General features: G+C 46.7%; 1 protein-coding gene across 1 annotated transcript in view; it reads right to left on the reverse strand.

Annotated features, from left to right (window-relative positions):
- Positions 1-19,581, reverse strand: part of ARHGAP32 (Rho GTPase activating protein 32) — a 158,950-nt gene that overhangs the window by 8,342 nt on the left and 131,027 nt on the right. The window contains exons 14-19 of the mRNA XM_082493848.1: positions 10,747-10,849; positions 7,516-7,660; positions 6,558-6,640; positions 3,945-4,052; positions 2,529-2,674; positions 108-309 (exon numbers count right to left, since the gene is read on the reverse strand). Coding sequence (XP_082349974.1) covers positions 108-309; positions 2,529-2,674; positions 3,945-4,052; positions 6,558-6,640; positions 7,516-7,660; positions 10,747-10,849 — 787 coding nt within the window. The remainder of the gene's footprint in view (positions 1-107; positions 310-2,528; positions 2,675-3,944; positions 4,053-6,557; positions 6,641-7,515; positions 7,661-10,746; positions 10,850-19,581) is intronic.

Below are 19,581 nucleotides of genomic sequence, written 5' to 3' on the forward strand. Positions count from 1 at the left end.
TACTTTATGTATGACCAGCGTAAGCCAATATCGGCAAGCTTTTGCTGTAATCAAAAAAAAAAAACACCCCAGTTATGACACATGCTGGAAAGGAAACTCGTCTCTACCTTTCGGATGGGAAGTCTATGACTGTGTGGAATTTCCCCTGTAAAGCTGCAGGGCCTTCTCCCACTTCTATGTACTTGCTGTCTGCCACGATGGGAGAGTTGATCTGGGCCTGCGTCCGTGCCTGTGCCTCCTCCAGCGTGAGCAGCTTTGTAGAAGGAGAGGACACCAACAGAGACTTGGGCCGTGATAACGAACTGTGCCCTGTAAGGGAAAACCACAGGCAACAGGGCGAATCAGAAAGAGCAGTAGAGATCAAAGCTTGGGTCTGTGTGTCTAGGGAGGTGCTGTGTTTTTCTAAATCTTTGTTATCCCAGGCACTGGGAGATGTGGTCAAAGTAACCGTTTTGTCAGAGTTATGTTTATGACAAAAAAATTTCTCAATTATGAGAGCAGCTCAGTTTATTAAAAAGAAAAAAAAGATCGAGGGAAGCAGGTATGTTGAAACCTTCACTGAAATAGTTTGTTTAAGCTTCATCTGTATGCAGAAGTCTGTAAAGGAAGTGATGGTTTTTCATCTCTTAAAGCTCAGTTTCAGTCATTCCCAGGTTCCACCTCTCGGTGCGACAGGAAATGCCATGTGTGACTAAAGATGCTATAAACTAATGGACACAGTAAACAGAATCCAGTTGCGTGTCTCGCCCTTGGCCTTTTTACAACTTGTGCTTGTTTTTGGAGCTGAACACGTACATTTTTGTAGAAGTAGCTGATGTTGCCTCCCGCTGCTGGGATCTGCTAAGCCAGCTTGCAGCGTAGGGGCAGCTGCTGCAGAGCAGCACGAGGAGCCTGGTGTAAGAGCAGCTGTCTCTTGTTTGCCCTTGGTTATAGCGCCGGTATTTCTGGGGTTATTCTTACACAAGTTAGGGGGTGTCATCCCATCGACATCCTGCTTGGTTCCATCCCTACTACTACCACCCCTTCAGTGTCAGCCCTTGTGTAAAGCGTGCAGAGTCTCGTGTGTTGTGTGTGTCAGCTGTAAGTGCTATTCCGGGTGAAGTTTGGTTTCCAGCCTTACCTGGAATGGCTTAAAGCGGGCTTGGGAATACCACTCCCTCTTACGGGTGGGTACAGGCAAGAAGCCGTGCTCAAACCCAGAGGCTCCTGGAAGCGCTGAAGAGGGTGCTGCTTTGCTGTAGCACAGGACTCCTGCACTTAGCTGCTCTGCTGTGCAATAGCCTGACCCTTCTCCCTGCCAGTTTTGTGTCAAAGCACGCTGAATGCGAATGACCAAGTCATTAAACAATTAGCTGAATTTACGTGGTCCATTCTAAGCCTGGATAATCATTTGGCTCGGACTCTTAGCATGCTTATCTTCCCCTGGCAGAGCTCAGCCTGCTGTGGGCTGTTACTGTTCAGCCAAGCTTACCTCTGGCTCCTAGTGACTTAAAAATTGCCTTCCCAGTAGGAACAAAAGCTGGACTTGGAGCAACTCTGCTATCCCAAGTAGAGGTGGGGCTTGTTTAGAAGTGGGGAGCAGCAAATGTACTGGAAAAACAGCTATCTGTACTCCGGAGGTGGTGATAACTGCATTGACTGCACACGTTTCATAGGAAGGACAGGTTATCAAAGCAGATGGTACACACTTAATGCAGCTTAGGAGTAATAATAGCTTGTGGCATCCACGTTTGTCGATCTAAAGTAAACTTTCTTCCTGGTGCAACTCCGCTCATTCTCAATGGAACAGGTACACTTATGGGCTTAGTGGTTACTCAAGGGAACGTGTGGGTTCCAAAGCTGAAGGATGTTTCGAGTGCTCCAGGGTTGGGCACAAATGTGTCATGGTTCATTCCTCATCCTAAAGCCACAGTCGGCAACATGAGCAGAAGACGGCCAATGCAGACTGAGCCATGTGGCTGGGCGGCCCTGCTAATTAACCCACACGGACTACGCGGAAGAAATAACCAGGATAGCAGATGTCAAAATATTCCCTGTTAAGAGGAAGACTAAGTTTCTTAGTGTCAACATTACTGAGTACAGAGAGCTTTCTTTAAATCAGCTCATTTCTATTTGTGGTGTAAGGTGCTGGTAAGGGTAGACAGATCATGCATGGTGCTGTGCTGCAGGATGGCTCAAACAGATAAGCATGACAGGAGCATCGGTTATGGTGATGGTGGCTTTAAAAAGAAGGGGAGGGAGCTGGGGGGGAACAAAAATGTGAGAGATGCCTTACAAAGGACACAAAAGTAGCAGCCAAGCATTAATATGTGCACTTGTGCAGAGCATCCTTCGCTTCTAAGAAAGGTACTGATAGCAATTTCTAAAACCAGGTTATAGTTGCCAGGTTCTAACATCATAACCCTGGAGATCTGTCCTCCAAGTTACAGTAAAAATGTATTTTAAATGCCCCAGGGAGACTCTGATACCCATTAAGTGTCTGCTACCTTTTTTTGATCAAGGTAAAGCCAGTGGAGGAAGACACGCACCTGCTCCATCTCGTATGACCGAGCTGAGTTTGGAACTGAAGAGGACGTCCACGTGGTTCAAGATGAATTCCACGACGACCGACTGGATTCGCACCTCCATGAAGGCAGCTGTTCCACTGAAGCAGGCAGACTCTATCTGCTTTGATCTGAAGAAAAGGCAGATTGAATGAAACGCAAACAGCCAGAAGAACGTGGGAAGATGCACTCCTGTTGGGTAAGGCTTTGGTGTGTGTGTGTGGAGCTCGTGTGCCCCGTTGCTCAGGCAGATGAGACTGCAGAGGCAGTTCAGAGATTAAATTTCATCAAAGCATTACACAAACGATCACACTGACTAGTGATTTATATCCAGATTTTGGGTTCAGGTTTGAGTGTTACTATAACAACAAGAGGAACGCTGGGTCTAGAAAGAAAAGGAGTGTGGGGCAGGTCGGGATCGAGGTGAATGAACTACGTACACAAAGTGGGGAGATTTTTGTTAACTCATTTCCCAGTACTGTGAACGGCAGCAGTTTAATGCAGTGCCATTGTGCAAAACTCACTGTGGCCTTCTATGTGATTTTTTTTTTTTTTTTTTTTTTTTTTCCCTGTAGCAGGAATGTCTCCAACCGACCCTGCTCAGCAAGTGCCCCAATATTCACAAAAGCAAACTCAAACGAGATCATTTGACTGCTTGTGGGTGAATTGCCAGAAAGGAGAAAAGAGCTTACCCTCATTAACTGCACACAGGGGAATCTATGACTCGCATTTCTCAGGACGGTAACAAAAGCAGTCCAGAAATCAATACAATAGATGCCAGGGTGATTTTTTTTTTTTTTTTTTTTCTTTTAAAGCAGAAATTTAAAATTACATAATTGATATTTTTTTTTTTAAACTACCCTATTACACACATTGAAAACAAATTTTAGGGGACAGGTTTATCCAAGATCATTTCCATAAGTCTCTTTTTTTTTTTTTTTTTTTTATGTGTGTTTTTTTGGCAGCCAAAAGCTGTCAAATTAGACTCTAGAGACTTACGCAATGGGAAATTAGTGATGCCACAGAACAAATTTTCCTGGATGATGGACACAGTCTCATCTAACCAAGAGAGGGGTGGGGGGAATCAATCCTTCCTGCCACTACCAAACTGCAGTCGGTGGAACCGCATTGCGGGGGGTCACAATTACACCAGGGTGTTCCCACTGCTAAAGCGGGGGCTGTTTGACACCCCAGCGTGGGAGCTTGCCAGCTGGCCTCAAGTCCCTGCTTAGAATGACTTCCCATACAAATTTTACAGGAGGAGAAGAGCACAGTGCACAGAAGAAAGGAAGATCTATTTTTCAACTGCTGAACATCTTATGATTTCTAGAGAAAGGTATTATCTGTTTTCAATAAATGTAAAAAATTATCTTGTATCAAAATAGAAAAAAAGAAAGGTACCTTAAGAGGTTTGGAGCCCAGACGATGGCTAAGTTCTTCGTGTGCATATTTGTGATGGAGCAGTAATCAGCTAGACGAGCTAAGTGTCTCATTAGGAACTCCAGTGTCCTGGAAAACAGGAGATAGGCAAATGTTCAGCACCAATGAGCAAAGCCATGCTGCAATTTACAAAACAAACTCCACTTCATTATTTTCTTTTGGTTTGACAGCTCAGAGGAAAAGAAAAAAGTTGAACTATGTACCCTAAGACTGATGGCCAAGTTTGTCTTTAGCAAATAATTACAGCGGGGTGGGGTGAGGGGAGTCTCTCCTGCTTTGCGCAGGCGCGCTGACAGGATGGTCAAAGCAGCTGTGCTCACCAGAGGGCTGGACCCCCCAAAGGCTGAGGTGGACAGGAATATCTCGGTGCCCCCAGCACAGCAGGATCTAGAAGCGGAGCAGCCTGGATGTCCATCACATGCTTGCTTTACTGTAACACTGCGCAGCAGAAATAACCCCCTCAGTAGGTGGGGGGGAGGAGGGGGATGTTGAATGTTCATTTTGGTAAAGGGGGAATAGTTGTTTACACACCTCAAGCTATTAAAAACCAGCAAATAGTACCCAAGTTCTACTTAGGAAATTACTGGCTGCACATTTCTTATATGTACATAAAGCAGATACAAGGTTAAACTTCAGCAGCTTCTGTTCACATTAAAAAAAAAATAAAGTTTTTTTAATATTAAACACTATTGCTACCACCCCTGAGGAGGAGGGAGCACAAAGTGGTAATGAAAATGCTCCTCTATCCTCTTCTGTCCTGTTGCTTGGCAGCAGCCCCAGCGTGTGTCTGTCTCAACGCGTACCTTTTTCTCAGGGGGGAGGCGAGGGGGAGCTTTGGGGCTCAAAATTCCACAAATGGACAAGGCCTGACGTGAAGACACATATTTCTGGCTGGAACCAAACTGGCCCTCTCCAGCACCGACCTTCTCAGCGCAGAGCAGCAGAAAAATAAAGTGGTGCGTTCTTTTTTCAAGCAAACCTCAGGAAAGGAGAGCAGCCCCCTCCCTGTCCAGCTCCAGCATTTTGCATCCATGTATCCCCCATATATCCCCCTGCTCCAAGACTAAGACTCACACCAGCATCACCCTCTCTAAGTTAAACAAGTTTGTTCACCCCATAAAATAAGTCATTTTAGGCAAAGGGTGGAATGCACCAGAGAAAATTTGACGAAGGAGATAGTTTATTTTTGAAAAGGTCCTCTGCAAGGCCCTTCCCCCTAATTAACATAAATAAAATATTACAATTAGTTAATGCAAAACACCAGCTAGTACACTAATTAGTCAATATTATTTAAATATCAAATATTTATAGCTTATAACACATTAGTTAACTAATTATAGCATTTAAGATTAATGACCATATAATAAGTTATTGATATTCAAATAATATATTATAATTAATTTGTACCACTCAGGTATTGCAATTGTCCAGCTAATCACCATACATTACAATAATTAAAAATTAAACATTCATTAGCACAAATTACTATAAATAATTATCAATAGCTAAGCTTACAGCTGGCCATCTATACCACTCAGGGTACAGAATCGTAACTGGTTCTGCAAATTAACATATATTACAGTAATAAATTAATATGCCAATTGACCATTATCATAAAGTATCATAATTGGATAGCAATAGCCAAAGAACATCTATGGGCAACACGAGTGGCTACCCAGTGACTGTAAACTGCTACGCCAAGTGATGATTATTAAGTGTTACAATTAGGTCTCAGTAGAAAAATGCACACACGGTCCTCTGAAGATATGGCATCACAACTGGGCCAGCTAATTACAATAGTTATTGGTATTTAAATAACTTTCAACATGCATGGTAATTAGCTATCTATACCAATTACAATACATAATTGAATACTACTTACTGTACAATAATTATTGATGCTATTTAAAGAGTCATTAATACACAGTATTATATTTAGTTATTAATACCATTCATCATAATTTTTTGTGCCTTTTTACTGTACTCTGCCATAATTTTTAATATTGAAGTATTATACTTAGTCAAGACTCATTACCATACAGTCAAAAAAAATTAGTATTAATAACTTATTTGTCATATATTGTTCTCATTAGATGGTCATTTTTAAACACCATATTATAATTAGTTATTCTACTAGAGTACTGTTATAATTTGCTAGTTACTATATGGGGTGGGGGAATTGGAGACAAAATACACTTGAGCAAGTTAAACTGAAGGCCCGAACCAATTTTTTTGCTCCATTACACTGTTTAAAATTGTGATTCTTGGAGCCGGTATTGTGACCCTCACAATAAAATGATTTCCTTGGTGATTGATATCAGCCGCTTCTGCCATAACAAGCCTGTATTTGCCTCCTCCGTGTAGTTTCCAAGGACGTCAAATAAGACTATGCAGAGTATTTAGTGTTTGTCTGGTAATGAGCTAATTAAACTATAAATCAACTTTATATAGCTGTAAACCATTTTACTATCCAAAGGCAGAGTGTGCCTGTCTTGAAGGGGCAAACTGGAATCGCCTCATTTCACTCCTGAAACGCTGGGATAAATAAAATACCAGAGGAACGGCCGCACTAACCTGTAGTGAGGAGGGGGCAGCTGCTGGATGACATCATGGATTTTCACCAACCGCTCTTCGTCTGTGGCAGCAGAAACAGCATCCTGGAACGAGGCAGGAAGGGATTGAGCTGCAAATAAGACTAGATACCTGCCACAGCATCTTGGACTGCGTCGCCAATGTACTGTTCTTCAGTGAGACGGACTTTTGTTGCTCTTCTCTACCTTCAGAGAGGCGTCCGTCTCTTGGGGACAGATGGACACATAGCTAATGTGAGAAAGGCCACGTAAATCCAGATCTGGGCCACTTTAGAGCTTAATTGTACAGAGCGATTCCTTGCAGAGGGTATTCAGCTCCAAGTAGCACTTGCTTCTTCTAATCCTACTCCTGATGGAGAAATCATTGGGGAATGGCAAACAACAGGGGCATTCTTGCAAAGCATTGCTAGTGTCCCCAAAACCTTCTGCTGGAACCCATGCGGTGTGGCATTGGGTACAATGGCATGCGTGAGTAAACCTAAAGGGGAAGCAGAAAAGAGACCTCAAACCTGGGGCGCCACCACGGTTTTGAAACGGTGGGATGCTCCGGAATCACAGGGGTTGGAAGGGACCTCTGGAGATCGTCTGGTCCAACCCCCTGCCAAGGCAGGGTCACCCGGAGCAGGTTGGACAGCATCACGTCCAGGCGCGTTTGGAATATCTCCAGAGAAGGAGACTCCACTGCCTCTCTGAGCAACCCACCAGCAGTGGGAATGTGGTGCGTGGGCAGCACAAACCGGATTGGTGTCAGGCTGGTTAATTTTGGAGATGCGCACTGCTGCTCTCCCTAAAAACCCCAACTTAAGCAGAAGCAAGACAAAGAAAGGCATGTGGAAGACAAGTTCAGCTTGCCGCTGGATGCTTTTCTGTATTTCGCGCATCAACCTGTGCAGGTGAAGTCATGCTGAAGTGGAAAGTGAAAGGCAACGCCTTGTACTTACTGAGAACTTCTCGTAGAGTTGATAGGTCAGCAGAGGGTTCGGGAGTTCGCGGAAGTACAGCTTGCAGAGGGAGCCCACGCAGTGAATGTCTTGGATGTAAATATCCTTTGTCAAGTCAGGAATCTGCTCGGAGTCAAACTCGTGGCTGGAAATGAGAACAGAAAAGTGGGCAACAGGGTTTGAAAAGGAGGAATGCAAATCAAACCCAGCACAAATTACAGTCAAGAAAAGCAAGGGTTTCCTGATTTACAGGAAAAAATAAATACTTAGTCACCAAAGCCACACGACCCAGGGTTGTGGTGCTGCTAGACTGAATTTTTCCAAAATGAGACACTTTTTTTTCTTTTTAATAAGGCATTTGCAGTTAGTTGTACAACCGATGGGCCTGTCTGCAATCCCTTTTGCTGCGAGAGGGCCTTTCACAAAGCCCCCAAGAGAATGTCTTCGAAGACCACAGAGACAATCTGCATCTTTAACCACCAAGGGCTGTGATGGGAAGCTGCCCGGAGGAGGAGTGCCCCCGGGTCTGAACGAAAGCTGCTGTCCCTTTCCATTTCAAAGGCCTGGCAATTGAAGTGGTGATAAAGCAATGCCGAACAGCAGTGCCATGGAAACTAGTGCGTGCAGAAATTCCTCGGGGACAAGCTGGTGAGCTGAGCGCGCCTCTGCTACCGGGCGACGAGAGCCAGGAACCACATGAAGAAAATCCCCGAGCATTCCCTTGGTTTTCAGAGAGAGAAAAACCCAAATCACAAACGTTTATGAAATAAAAGCTGAGCTTAGAAGGCCACGGGCTGGCTCACTGCTAGACTATGTGCACAGGAAGTGCTGGTTCAAATTAGGAGGACAGATTTGCAGGGACTGGCGTGGTGAGTCGGACCGCAGGGAGCTGCGAGAACACGGCTGCTCCAGCTGAAGCTCCATTTCCCTACAAGAGTCTTGAAGCTGTAAAACAAAACAGCTTATCATTGACGCGGGGAGTCATCCTGTCTACACTACAACCACAACAACGTCGCGGGCTTGGTGGCAACATCTCTGGCTTCTCCCCGTGTACGAGCCAGGCAATTTGGAACAGAGAAGATAAAACACGCCTTCAGCACATCTCAAACACTGAGCTCGCCTCGCTCCGCCTACAGCGCAGAACCAGTTTGCACCCATGTCCAAGGCACCCGGCATACTGGTAACTGCAGCACCCCTTATGCGAGCAGGGAGGAGCGCCTGCCTTCCCCTAGGATCCTACACCAGACTGGGGGCAGAAGAGGTCTCTACACCTTCAGACAAGAGGGTGCACAGTCCATCCCAAAGAGCAGAGAAGAAGGAAATGAAGGTCTCTCTTTTGCCCAACGCCTGCGGCCACGATCCTCAGTGTTCCCCGTACAGGGCTCCCACAGGCACGTTCTGACTCACCCCTTACTCATAGCTGGGAGAGAAGCTTATTCCCCACACTTGGCTCCGCAGAAGAAGAGCGAGCTCAAAAGGGAGATGAGGGAAAGAGAGCAACCCACACCACGCAAACAAACTCAGCTGGGACATCAACTCCCTGGTCACGGCCTGCCCTGCTCCAGCACTCCTGGTACTCCAGTGTATTTTCCTAGGAATAAATCTCACCCCGCGCCAGAGATGTACCCCTGCAGACGCAGAATATGGAGTGAAGTCAGGGAAGCCCAACTACACTCAGCCTTTCTTCTCTCTGCACCGGCTTTTTCGAGAACTCCACGTTATTTTTTTTTTGACTGCAAAGGACGACTTTGTTAGGAGAAGAATACAACTTCACAGTCTCTCAAAGAGAGCCAGAGCCAGAACACAGGGATACACCAGCTCAACGCTCGCTCTGTTTAGCTACCAGCCAAATAAAGGCGGCTACTGCCCTGCTACAGAGCCAACCTCTGTCCTGGAGCAAATCTCCCATGTGGAATAAAACCTCTAACTTTCTCTCCAACCAAAAAAGCCCTTTAAATCCGGGAGATCCAATTCTTCTCTGTGAAACTTAAGAGCAGTTAGTCATTTATAAGGATACTGCAGCTCTACTTTGAAATAAGCCTAATGATCGGTTTATATAGCTGGAGCCTACAGCAATGCAACGTGGCCAACATTAATCAAACACGTATGAAAATCTGTACTCGTTTAGATGAACAACAGGGACAGTGTCTACAAGTTATGCCATATTCTCCCTTCCTTTTGTCTTTGCAACATCACAGAAAATTGAAAAATAGGCTGTCACTTCATTTTCTGTACGATACTGGGGACTTATGTCATTAAAGTTTTAGAAAACCATTTTTAAAGCACCTTTGGAAAACAATGAAAGAGAAAATGGTCTTGGCAATACAAAGGGAAAAAATGGACTTGGGCAGCAGTTAGAAAGATGGTCCAGCACAAGTCAAAATGGGGAATTCCAGGGATGTAACTGCAGCAAAGGCAAACATTTTATTTGTCCCAGACTGCTGTGGGGCACGGCTCCAACCAGAGCCTTTGGAGCCGGCATATCAACGCCTCAGGAACGGATTTTTAAAATGGAACTCACTGTGATGAGAAATGGGATTAAGCTGAACCAGAATAAGCCCATCCCTACAAGGGTTTGTACAGTAACTGGACTGGCTCAAACATGTCCACTGAACGTGGGAATAGCTGGTACAAAAAGGATGTCCTTCATACGGAAAACAGCCCTTTGCTGCCCCTGCGAGGCCGGGGGCCTTGGATCAGCGCTGGGATTAGTCACATCCCACTAGGCTCTCTCAGGCCCTTCACAACAGAGAAACGCATACCAAACGATGGGAAGCAAAACAGCCTCACAAAAGGATCGAGACCAGTTACTGTGATGAGAACAGCTCCTAACTGGGGAGGACACACACCTCGCCCTTCCCTGCGCAGCTGCATAGCGTGGCAATGCCACCCACCAACAATTATGCAACTATTCTTTGCATGTTACCAATTAATTGCTAATATGCCAGGAGTCCAAAGCAGCGAGGAGAAACATCAGCTGCTCTGAAGGGCTCCAGGAGCAAGAGAAGACGGGAATTAAATGTGACGGCAGTGACACCACCGTCCCAGAGCCTTCTGATACCCTCTCCTGAAGGAAAACCTCCTGCAAGATGAAGTCTACTGAACAACCCGGTGTTGCTCCAACACAGTGATAAACCCAGTGGACCATCCGTGGAGGACAGACCATCTCGGAGCCCCACGTGCGCCTCATCCGTCCCGCGCAAACAGGTTTGCCAAACGCAGCGCCCTTACCGTAGTTTCTGGATGTTGGACGCGATCCCAGACAGACGGTATATTCCATCCACAATGCCATGCTTCTCAATGAATTCAGTGCAGCTCTTGAGGACCTGGGGGACTGAAGAACAAGCGGTGTCGGTTAGTGGAGGACGTCATTAAAGTCCTAGTTCAGGTTGTGGCCTTGTCAGATGCCATAAACTAAGCCCAGCTGGGCTGCTGCTTTAGCTCTTCCTCAGAGGTGAAAGCCTGTAAGAAATGCAACTCTAGGAGTTGGTGTGGAAACTGGTCAGAGTGCTTTGCTTTAAAGAAATACCAGGATATGAATCAGGTCGAAAAAAGTCAATTCTGATCAAGCAGAGGCAGTGCAGGTCCCATCACAACTCCCACAAGAACCGTGGTGTTGAATTCCATTCCAGAAGAGCCATAAAATTGAGTAAATACACTCTGTTTGGCCAAAGACTTCCTTTGTTTTCAAATCTATCCAGGATTAACCTATACTGCTCAGTTTAAGCAAATATAAACATTAAGGAGATGCTACTTTCTGCACCAGGGCCAGGAGTTTTTACAACTGGTAATTTCACCCCCAATGTCTACCGGAGCGTGACTGGATTTAGAGAGCTACACACCATACCACACTCACAGAAACTGCAGACAGGACGGGGTATGACAGAATGGAAAAAATAAGCCCAGAGGATATAATTAGGTGTCAAGTTAATATTCAAGCCGCTTCACCAACCGATTCCTTCCAGTTGACTTCTCAGCCTCATGCAGCATCCACTGCCGCAGCTATCTGTCCATCCTCGTCAGCTTAAGGAGGAGCAAATTACTTTATTTATAAAAGGGAGCTACAAGTGCCCTGAACGCAGGGAGAAAATGAGGATTGAGCTCTTGTGAGCATCAGCAGATCTTCCTGGAAAAACCTCAGACCCTCGTGGATTCCTCTGCAAGCCACCTTTTTGCTACAGCTCCTGCAATGATCTAGATTTAGTCTTACATTAGATGCCAGGTCTGATCAATTCGCCACATGACACAGATTCCGAATAGGTCATGTGGCAAATCCCCTTATATCAAGCAGTAAATGCCATCTGCCAGTCAGCTCTCCAGCCTGCCACTGAGCCTGGATGCTCTGGGCTCTCCCCTCCCCAGCCGCTTCACGGCATCTTTCCCGGCTTGCAGCAAACGCTCGCACAGGTAGAGAAAAGACTCAGTTTAAATGGTTCCCTGGAAATCAGCAGGTGCCTCCTGGCCTAAGGGCACATCTGCTCCGCGCTCGAGCACAGGAGAGAACAAAGCCTCTAAATCCATGTGGCACGTCAAAGCTCCATCAGTCAGACTCTGGGATCACGCTACGAGGCACGCACTGCATCTCCCGCTGTTTTCCAGAGCACAGGCAGCCTCGGGGGCCAGCCGAGCCCTCCGACATTAAGCAATGGCATAGAAAGAGCCTAGGAAACCAAGCGCTGCTTTTTGGGGAAGGCAAACCAGCGGAGGTGCTCACCTTCTGCTCCCCCCTGTAGGGGCAATGGAAATGTCAGCTGCCACTGATGCAGCCTGAAGACATTTGCAGGAGGAAACCTCAGCATCTGCTCTGACGCTGAAGGTCCCTCTCGCAGCGAGCTCAGGGTAGAGCTCCACAATTGCGGGCATTAGGGATCAACCAGACAGACACTGAGGCACCTGAGCCAGGGTAAGCAACGGCATCTCACCGCTGAGCGAACGCACATTTGGAGAGCGCAGTGGTAAAATGCGCATCGGTCCCCCCCAACGCCGTCAGCCACATGTCTGAGAGCGGAGCAGGCGGAACAGATGGCCCTACATTCTAATGATGTTCCAAAAACCATCTTTGCAGGACAACACTTACCCCTTAACGCAATAAGATTCAACGTGTCTTGAAGAAGAAAGTTTTTAAGGCTTTAAGGGGACAGGGAGGAGTCATATCATACTCAAGCAGTTGCCAAAAAGGGCTAAAATATGTTTTGCACTGTGGCGTTGGGAGACAAGTGTGACCCAGGCACAAATCGGTGCAGAAGACCAGAGAGGAGAGACCAGCACCATCTGCTGCAGCGAAGGTAAAGGACGAGGTTCATATGCCGACACAGTTAGCGGTGTCTCTTCTGTGAGAAAGGAGAGCACCCTGCATTGCAGGACACACCACGCTCATGCTCACTTTGGCTTCACGGAGAGCCAAGCAGGACGAGTGAGGTGCCACATCTCTGTCTCTCTCCACCACCCCTCATTGCAGAGGGCGAGCGGTCACAGATCTCACCAGGAGCTGAGCCAGGGTGCTGCGCTCAGCGCTGCATCGGCGGCATTTATTTCCCTCTGCCAGCTGCCCGGCGACGAGAGCCGCAAAAGTCCGGGTAAAGGAGTTTACCCACGTGGCAAGCTCTGCTAACGCTTAGCTGCAAAATGCCCAGGACGGTAACGGTCCGTTCTGGAATCTCAATAGGGGTTCCCCTTGAAATTAGTAGCACCCCTTGAAATTAGTAGCACCCCTTGAAATAAATAAGTAACAAGTAAAATAAATATAAAAATAAAATAAATAAATAAGCAAATAAATAAATAGCACATTCCCTGCCTGCCTCACTCCTGCCAGGGCGGCCGACAGCGTCCAAGAAGGGCGATGCAGACACGGCGTGAGGAGCCTACGCAGACCGCTCTCCTGTTTCCCTCCACGCCACGAGCACAGCGAGGACACCCGCCTGCGCTGCCTGTGCCACAAGGAGCGAGCCCCGCGTGTTTCCAAGGCCGTATCCTCCTGGGGTTTATCGAGCTGTGCAAACAAACAGCACGGTCAGGACGGTGTTTACGTACCAGGGCAGCTGAGCAGCAACCTGCTGTGACAATGTGAACGGGTCAGGGGGAGGTGGGGGATGTAGCACCAACAATACACTTCCTAAAGTACTTATTTGTCATGGAAGATCTTGGGCACAGTTAGAATAATTAATATTCACTGAAAAAATTCTAGCAGGTTTGTTCTACGCGTTTCCTAATCTGGTTACCAGGACGATCTGTTCTTTAAGCTAAATATATCACGCCAGCACCACAGATATTTTGGGGGAATTCTGCATGGTTGGAGAAGTGACTGAAATTCAAGCTCAGCTATAATTATACGTGAAGGCCCTGTGCTGGAACGGTGACTAGATTTTTCAACAAAGATGACACCTGACAATTACACGCGTGTTTAACCTCCCTCTCCCCTTTGAGTCCCAAGCCCTTGAGCTAAATATAGTTATATATACGCATATACACACGTATGGAGGGAATGGTGTCTGTTACCACCAGGGTGACAGCACAAGCCAACACTTAATTTTATGAATGTGAAGTGTGCCAAGACCACCACCTACGGTGGCTTCTGACATCACGTCATGACTTTTCATGGTACCTCTCTCTATTGCATACATCGCCCCTGCTGCAGAGGTGAAGTTTTCAGCGTTCAGGTCCTGATTTCGTCTTCTGGATCCCAACCCCATCTCTGGCTCTGAATCAGAAGGGTATCTCAGCCGCATCACAGCGGGAAACTGATGGGAACTGCTTCTCATAGGATGCAGCAGCACCTACACTAAAATTCTATTAATGTTAGTTAATTACTGTGGTTTCCTGCAATTACAACAACCAGACTTGGTTTGTATTAACAGCCATAAAGGCCCACCCAGCTCAGCGCTCCATTTCTGACAGCCGCCACCAGCAGACCACTTGGGGAAAGGCGCAAGAGGGAGCGAGCGCAGGGTACCACACAGTGGATTTCCCCAGCCCCAGCAGTCTAAAGGGGGCGGCAGGAAACTAAAGGGGGCGGCAGGAAACTAAAGGGGCTACAGGAGAGCTGGGGAGGGACTTCTTACAAGGGCACATGGTGACAGGACGAGGGGGAACAGTTTTGAACTGAAAGAGGGGAGATTTAGGTGAGATATTAGGAAGAAATTATTTCCTGTGAGGATGATAAGCCCCTGGCGCAGGTTGCCCCAAGAAGTTGTGGCTGCCCCATCCCTGGAGGTGTTCAAGGCCAGGTTGGACGGGGCTTGGAGCAACCTGGGCTGGGGGGAGGTGTCCCTGCCCAGGGCAGGGGGGTGGAACGAGACAATCTTCAAGGTCCCTTCCAACCTAAACCCTTCTGTGATTCTGTGAATCCCCTGTGCCCAGAATGGGCGCCTGTGTTTACCAAATCCAGCACACAGCCCTTTCCAGTCCCACGTTCCCAGGCAAGTGACAGGAGTGGACTAATACTCACTGTTCTGTTCCTTTTCTGAGCAATATCATCTTCATCCTCCGACTCCAGCTAATCTGTCTGCAACGGAGTCGCTGATCGGCTGCAGCCTGTGAAAACCCGCTGGCGGGTGCTACATTCGAGCACCAACCTCTCCGCAAGGATCTCAGCACCGTACACACCTCCTGTTCCACAATCAATCCCTTCCCTCCTCCCCTCCTGCCCTTCGCTGGCTCAGGTAACGCGTAGTTCCAGCAAACAAAGCGCAAAAGGCCGGGAACGCGGATGCTTTGACAAAGCACCCTAGCATATTTCATCGCCGTAGCAGCTAAAGGAATTTTTTCAACTCATTCCTGAGCATCTCTCAGCTGGTTTGAAAGGTTTATTGCATCTCCTAGGGCTCGTTAATGGGTTAATTCTTTGCCATTAAGAGGAAGCAGAAGTTTTATGGTTTTCACTCTGAAGAACATTTTGATTCATCTTAAAATCAGGCACATTTCCTTTCCTATCATCTTGTTGTTCCCCCCCTTTAAATTTTTCATAATGTTCCCTCCCTGGGTTTAGGGAGGTTTGCTTTATTTATTTTTTTTATTTTTTTAGTACGTTACTGGAATCAGAACTATTTTTTCAGCCTGGGGAACGAGGCCTCCCATCGAGCTCCCCTCTAGCAGTGCCGTGTTCACAGTACTACAGCAGTAAGGGGAAGCGCCGCGCCAGCCCGGCCGTTCGGGCTGGTTAATGGGCTGTAGCACACTGGAACGCAGCTGCTCAGCTGAATTCCACACGTAGCAAACCAACGCGGAAAGAAGGAACATGAAATCAACTGTCCCGAGCGCCACTCTGAACCCCAACCCAAAGGTAATGACCGCGGTTATCAAGGACACACAATGACCCTTCGGAAGCATGTGAAAAAAACAACAGGAGTGAGTGAAGGAACATAAGAGAAGGTTGAGGGCAGTGTTTTGAGCCACAAGAATATGAATTGATCAATCAGCCACAAGATAAAGTTTAGGTGGAGGCGGCTCCCTCGCAGTTGCCCGGGCTGCCTTTATCAGCAGCGAGGAAAGATGGGGACCAGCAGAGGGACCTTTCTTCCCATCATGGATGTGCCCCTTTTCTGAGGTTTTGTGACCAGCTGAGCCTCGGACAACTTCTAGACATCTGAATTAGCCAAAGAAATCCCGTCTCCCTTCCCATATTAACACGTGGTTATGCAAGAACCCAACAACGAATATCCTCACCCAAAGAAATAGTTGCTTTTACCCCCAATCATTCTTCCTATTTTTAGCTCAAGAACTGTCTGAGTATCTTCTAAAACAACAGTAGGAAACCTGTAATAATTCAGACTGTAACTTTTTGTGGGCACCTCATTTCAAACCCCTCATTTCTGAAGGTCTCCCCTCCACCTCACACTGAAAGTCACCCAGAAGGTGTAACGCAGCACGGGACAGGGAGGTTACACGCCCCCTGTTCACTGGTCTGGACGGAGCGTGCTGCCACCCACACGGCTCGTTTTATAAACACACAGACCCCCACCATCTCCTGCACAGTCAGAAAAAGAAACAAACTTTCAGAGACTTTCTCTTACTCCTCAATCTGTGTCCTCACGTTTGAATCGCCAGGAGTAAGAGAGAAGTACGAGACGAAGCAAACAGCAAATGTCCTCCGAGACGCACCCTTCCCCATTTCCAGGTGACCCACATTAAAATTATTTATGCTGCTGATAAGTAAAGTCCAATCCCGCTATCACAAACTGCACGATTTCCTGGTAACACGGAAGGTTTTTATTTGAAGTGTGACTTTTGCACTTGGGAAGGTGCAGTAATGGGAGAGGGGACATGACCCAGGAGTTTATCCAAGAGCAAATACCCCACAGCGCCCGTTGCGGAATCGGCCTCTGGCACCGAGCTCTGCTTTTTAAGACTGTATTTTTTTTTTTTTTTTTTATGGCAGTTTACCCAGGAACTGTGCAAAAAACAAAGTGCAGAGTTCAAGCCTGAGCAACATAAATCTCTCAGTGTTGCATCAAGGTAGGAAGGTAGATAGCCACGTTTTTCAAGTCCTGGGAGATCGGCGACATTCTCCATGTGGTGGGAATGTCTACGCCAGGGCATTTTTGCACTTGAGGAGTGCAAATGGTACCGAATTGCACTTGGATCAAAGATCGGAGCCTTTATATGTATATATACACACACACATACACAGACACACACACACATATACATGCGCACGCACACGCATGCACACACGCACGCACACACAGAGCACCATCCACCTCCCAGGCTGTATCCACCTAATTCTCTGGGCTTGGCTTTTCTGTTTTTAATACAAAATATCCACAATGCAATAAAGGTCCTACTAACACCTTCATATTTGGACTCTGCGCTAGTTTTTTCTGTTAAGATCAATTACATTTCCTACAATAAGTTAAGAAGGTAAAATAGTATCCACCCGGTTAAGAAGTGGAGGGATAAGAGCACAGGCAATTCCTGTGCGGACTGCAACATTTTTTCTCCTGTTTGTTCCCCCTCCAGCTGTAGTGTTTCAAAATGCAAATTAATTTTCAACTCCCTGCTGTCCTCTGGGTCACTCAGGCATAAAGAATTGCTCTTCTTGCAGCTGCAGGGTAAAAAAAGAAGGGGGCAGACAGAAATTGTCTCTTTTCTTAACTGCAAAAGCTTGTTCTCCCTTTCTGCAATCACTTCCCCCAAACAAGTAATTCTCCACGGGGACCCTGTGTACCTCTTTGTAACGCTGACCCCGTACCCAATAATCTTCAGTTCCAGCAATTCAGAGGGCAGATGGTGAAGCAATAACAGTGCCTGTTATGTTTGGAAATTTGCCCAAAATAGCTCAGAACTATTGGCCTTTAAAAGTACCGACTTGTGTTGAAGGAGTTTGTGTAGCAGAGAGCGCATCTGCGGGAAGCGGAATATTCTCCGCTTATCAGCAATTTGGGGCTACTATTGCACTTTCGTGGGGGCTGTTGGAGCCATCTTTTATGTTAGACAGGTTTGTGCATGCAGAGGCAAGAGGAAATGGGTTCAAGTTATGCCAGGCGAGGTTTAGATTGGATAGTAGGAAAAAATTTTTCATGGAAAGGGTTATCAAACATTGGAAGAGGCTGCCCAGGGAGGGGGTGGATTCGCCATCCCTGGAGGTGTTTAAAAAAAAGGGTAGAGGTGGTACTTGGGGACGTGGTTTAGAAGTGGTTTTGTCAGGGTAGGTCAATGGTTGGACTTGATGATCTTAAAGGTCCCTTCCAACCTCAGCAATTCTATGATTCTATGATTCTACATACCACCAGATCGGGAGAAACATTTCGGCACCTCAAACACACAGGCTTTCCCCGATTTGCAGAAGCGCTCCGGTGAATTCGGCACTGTTCAGTTTCCAAAAATACTCCACACTTTTAGATTTGTGAAGTCACGCAAACCCAACCAAGGCACAAAATAAATATAGGGGATACATACAGGTAAGTTTACTTATTTCCTACAGCCATTCACAAGGCTACTCTGGATGTAGCATGCCAACCTGCGTTAACACCTGAATAAATACCATTTAATGTTTATGTCACGCTCTTAATCTTGCAAGTACCTCACAAGCATTACAAACCTACCCTCGTGGCACCGTGGGGGCAGACACGGACTATTAGTTTCATTTTACAAGCATGGAGATGGAAGGGGAGATAGCAAACCAGTGCCCTGAGGCCACAAAAAGCACCTGAGAGATGGGGTTTGAGTGCCCGGCTCCAGCTTAGATCTTTGATTGCCCAAGTCCTTTGGAGATGGATTTTGATTAAAAAAAAAAAAAAAAAAAAAAATTACTAAAAATTGCGAAATGATGAAAGGAAACTGGTTTGGGCATGTCTGAGGCTGACTGGTTTCAGTATCTGACCAACCTTCTGTGAAAAGGGACAGGCAAGTGAAACAACAGCCGGCAGGCGTCCAAAGGGTACGGCTGATATTGCCCGTGAGCTCAGCGGGGCTGTTGACTCACAACAGCCCCCGGAATTACTGCCCCAGAACGCAACTTTACAACACTTTCCCCCCCACCATTTACACCGGACTCAGATGTAAGTGGAAGTGCTGAGACAGACCAGTGTCTCCTCACTGCACACCATAAAGCGAGCGGACACGAGGAAGGATCGTACGGAACAGAGACACTCAGTTTGGGCTCCAAGGCACAAGGCAAACCGGTATGAGATATGCCGAGCCCTCCCCTTTGCTAATGATTTCTCAGGCACTGGAGTAAATCACTTGGGGAGGAGAGAAAGTTTAACGCATCTCTATGGCACACAGCTTATAAACAACTTTTAAACTTTCAAGTGCTGGAAAATATTTACTGATGGAAAGCCACGTGCCCCTGTCTATAAGCAGCTGTCTCCTGTACTCATTCACAGACCTGTTACAATTTCTTGTTAACTAAATAAAATATCCCGGTGTAGGATTTGCCCTTTCACAATGAGCAGCCATGTACTGTACAAGTAGTTTCAGTTTTCTCAACAGTTTCAGTTTTCTCAGCTGAACCATAGCGTGCAGAAAACTACTATTAAGGAGGGCAGAAGAGGAAGATTTCCAGTTTCGATTCCCGCAGCAGGTGGGTTTGTCAGGGAACACGGGATACACCCCTGATCTGTGGGCTGT

This window comes from Vanellus vanellus (genome assembly GCF_965231255.1).
Source record: "Vanellus vanellus genome assembly, chromosome: 21".
Taxonomy (NCBI): Eukaryota; Metazoa; Chordata; class Aves; order Charadriiformes; family Charadriidae; genus Vanellus; species Vanellus vanellus.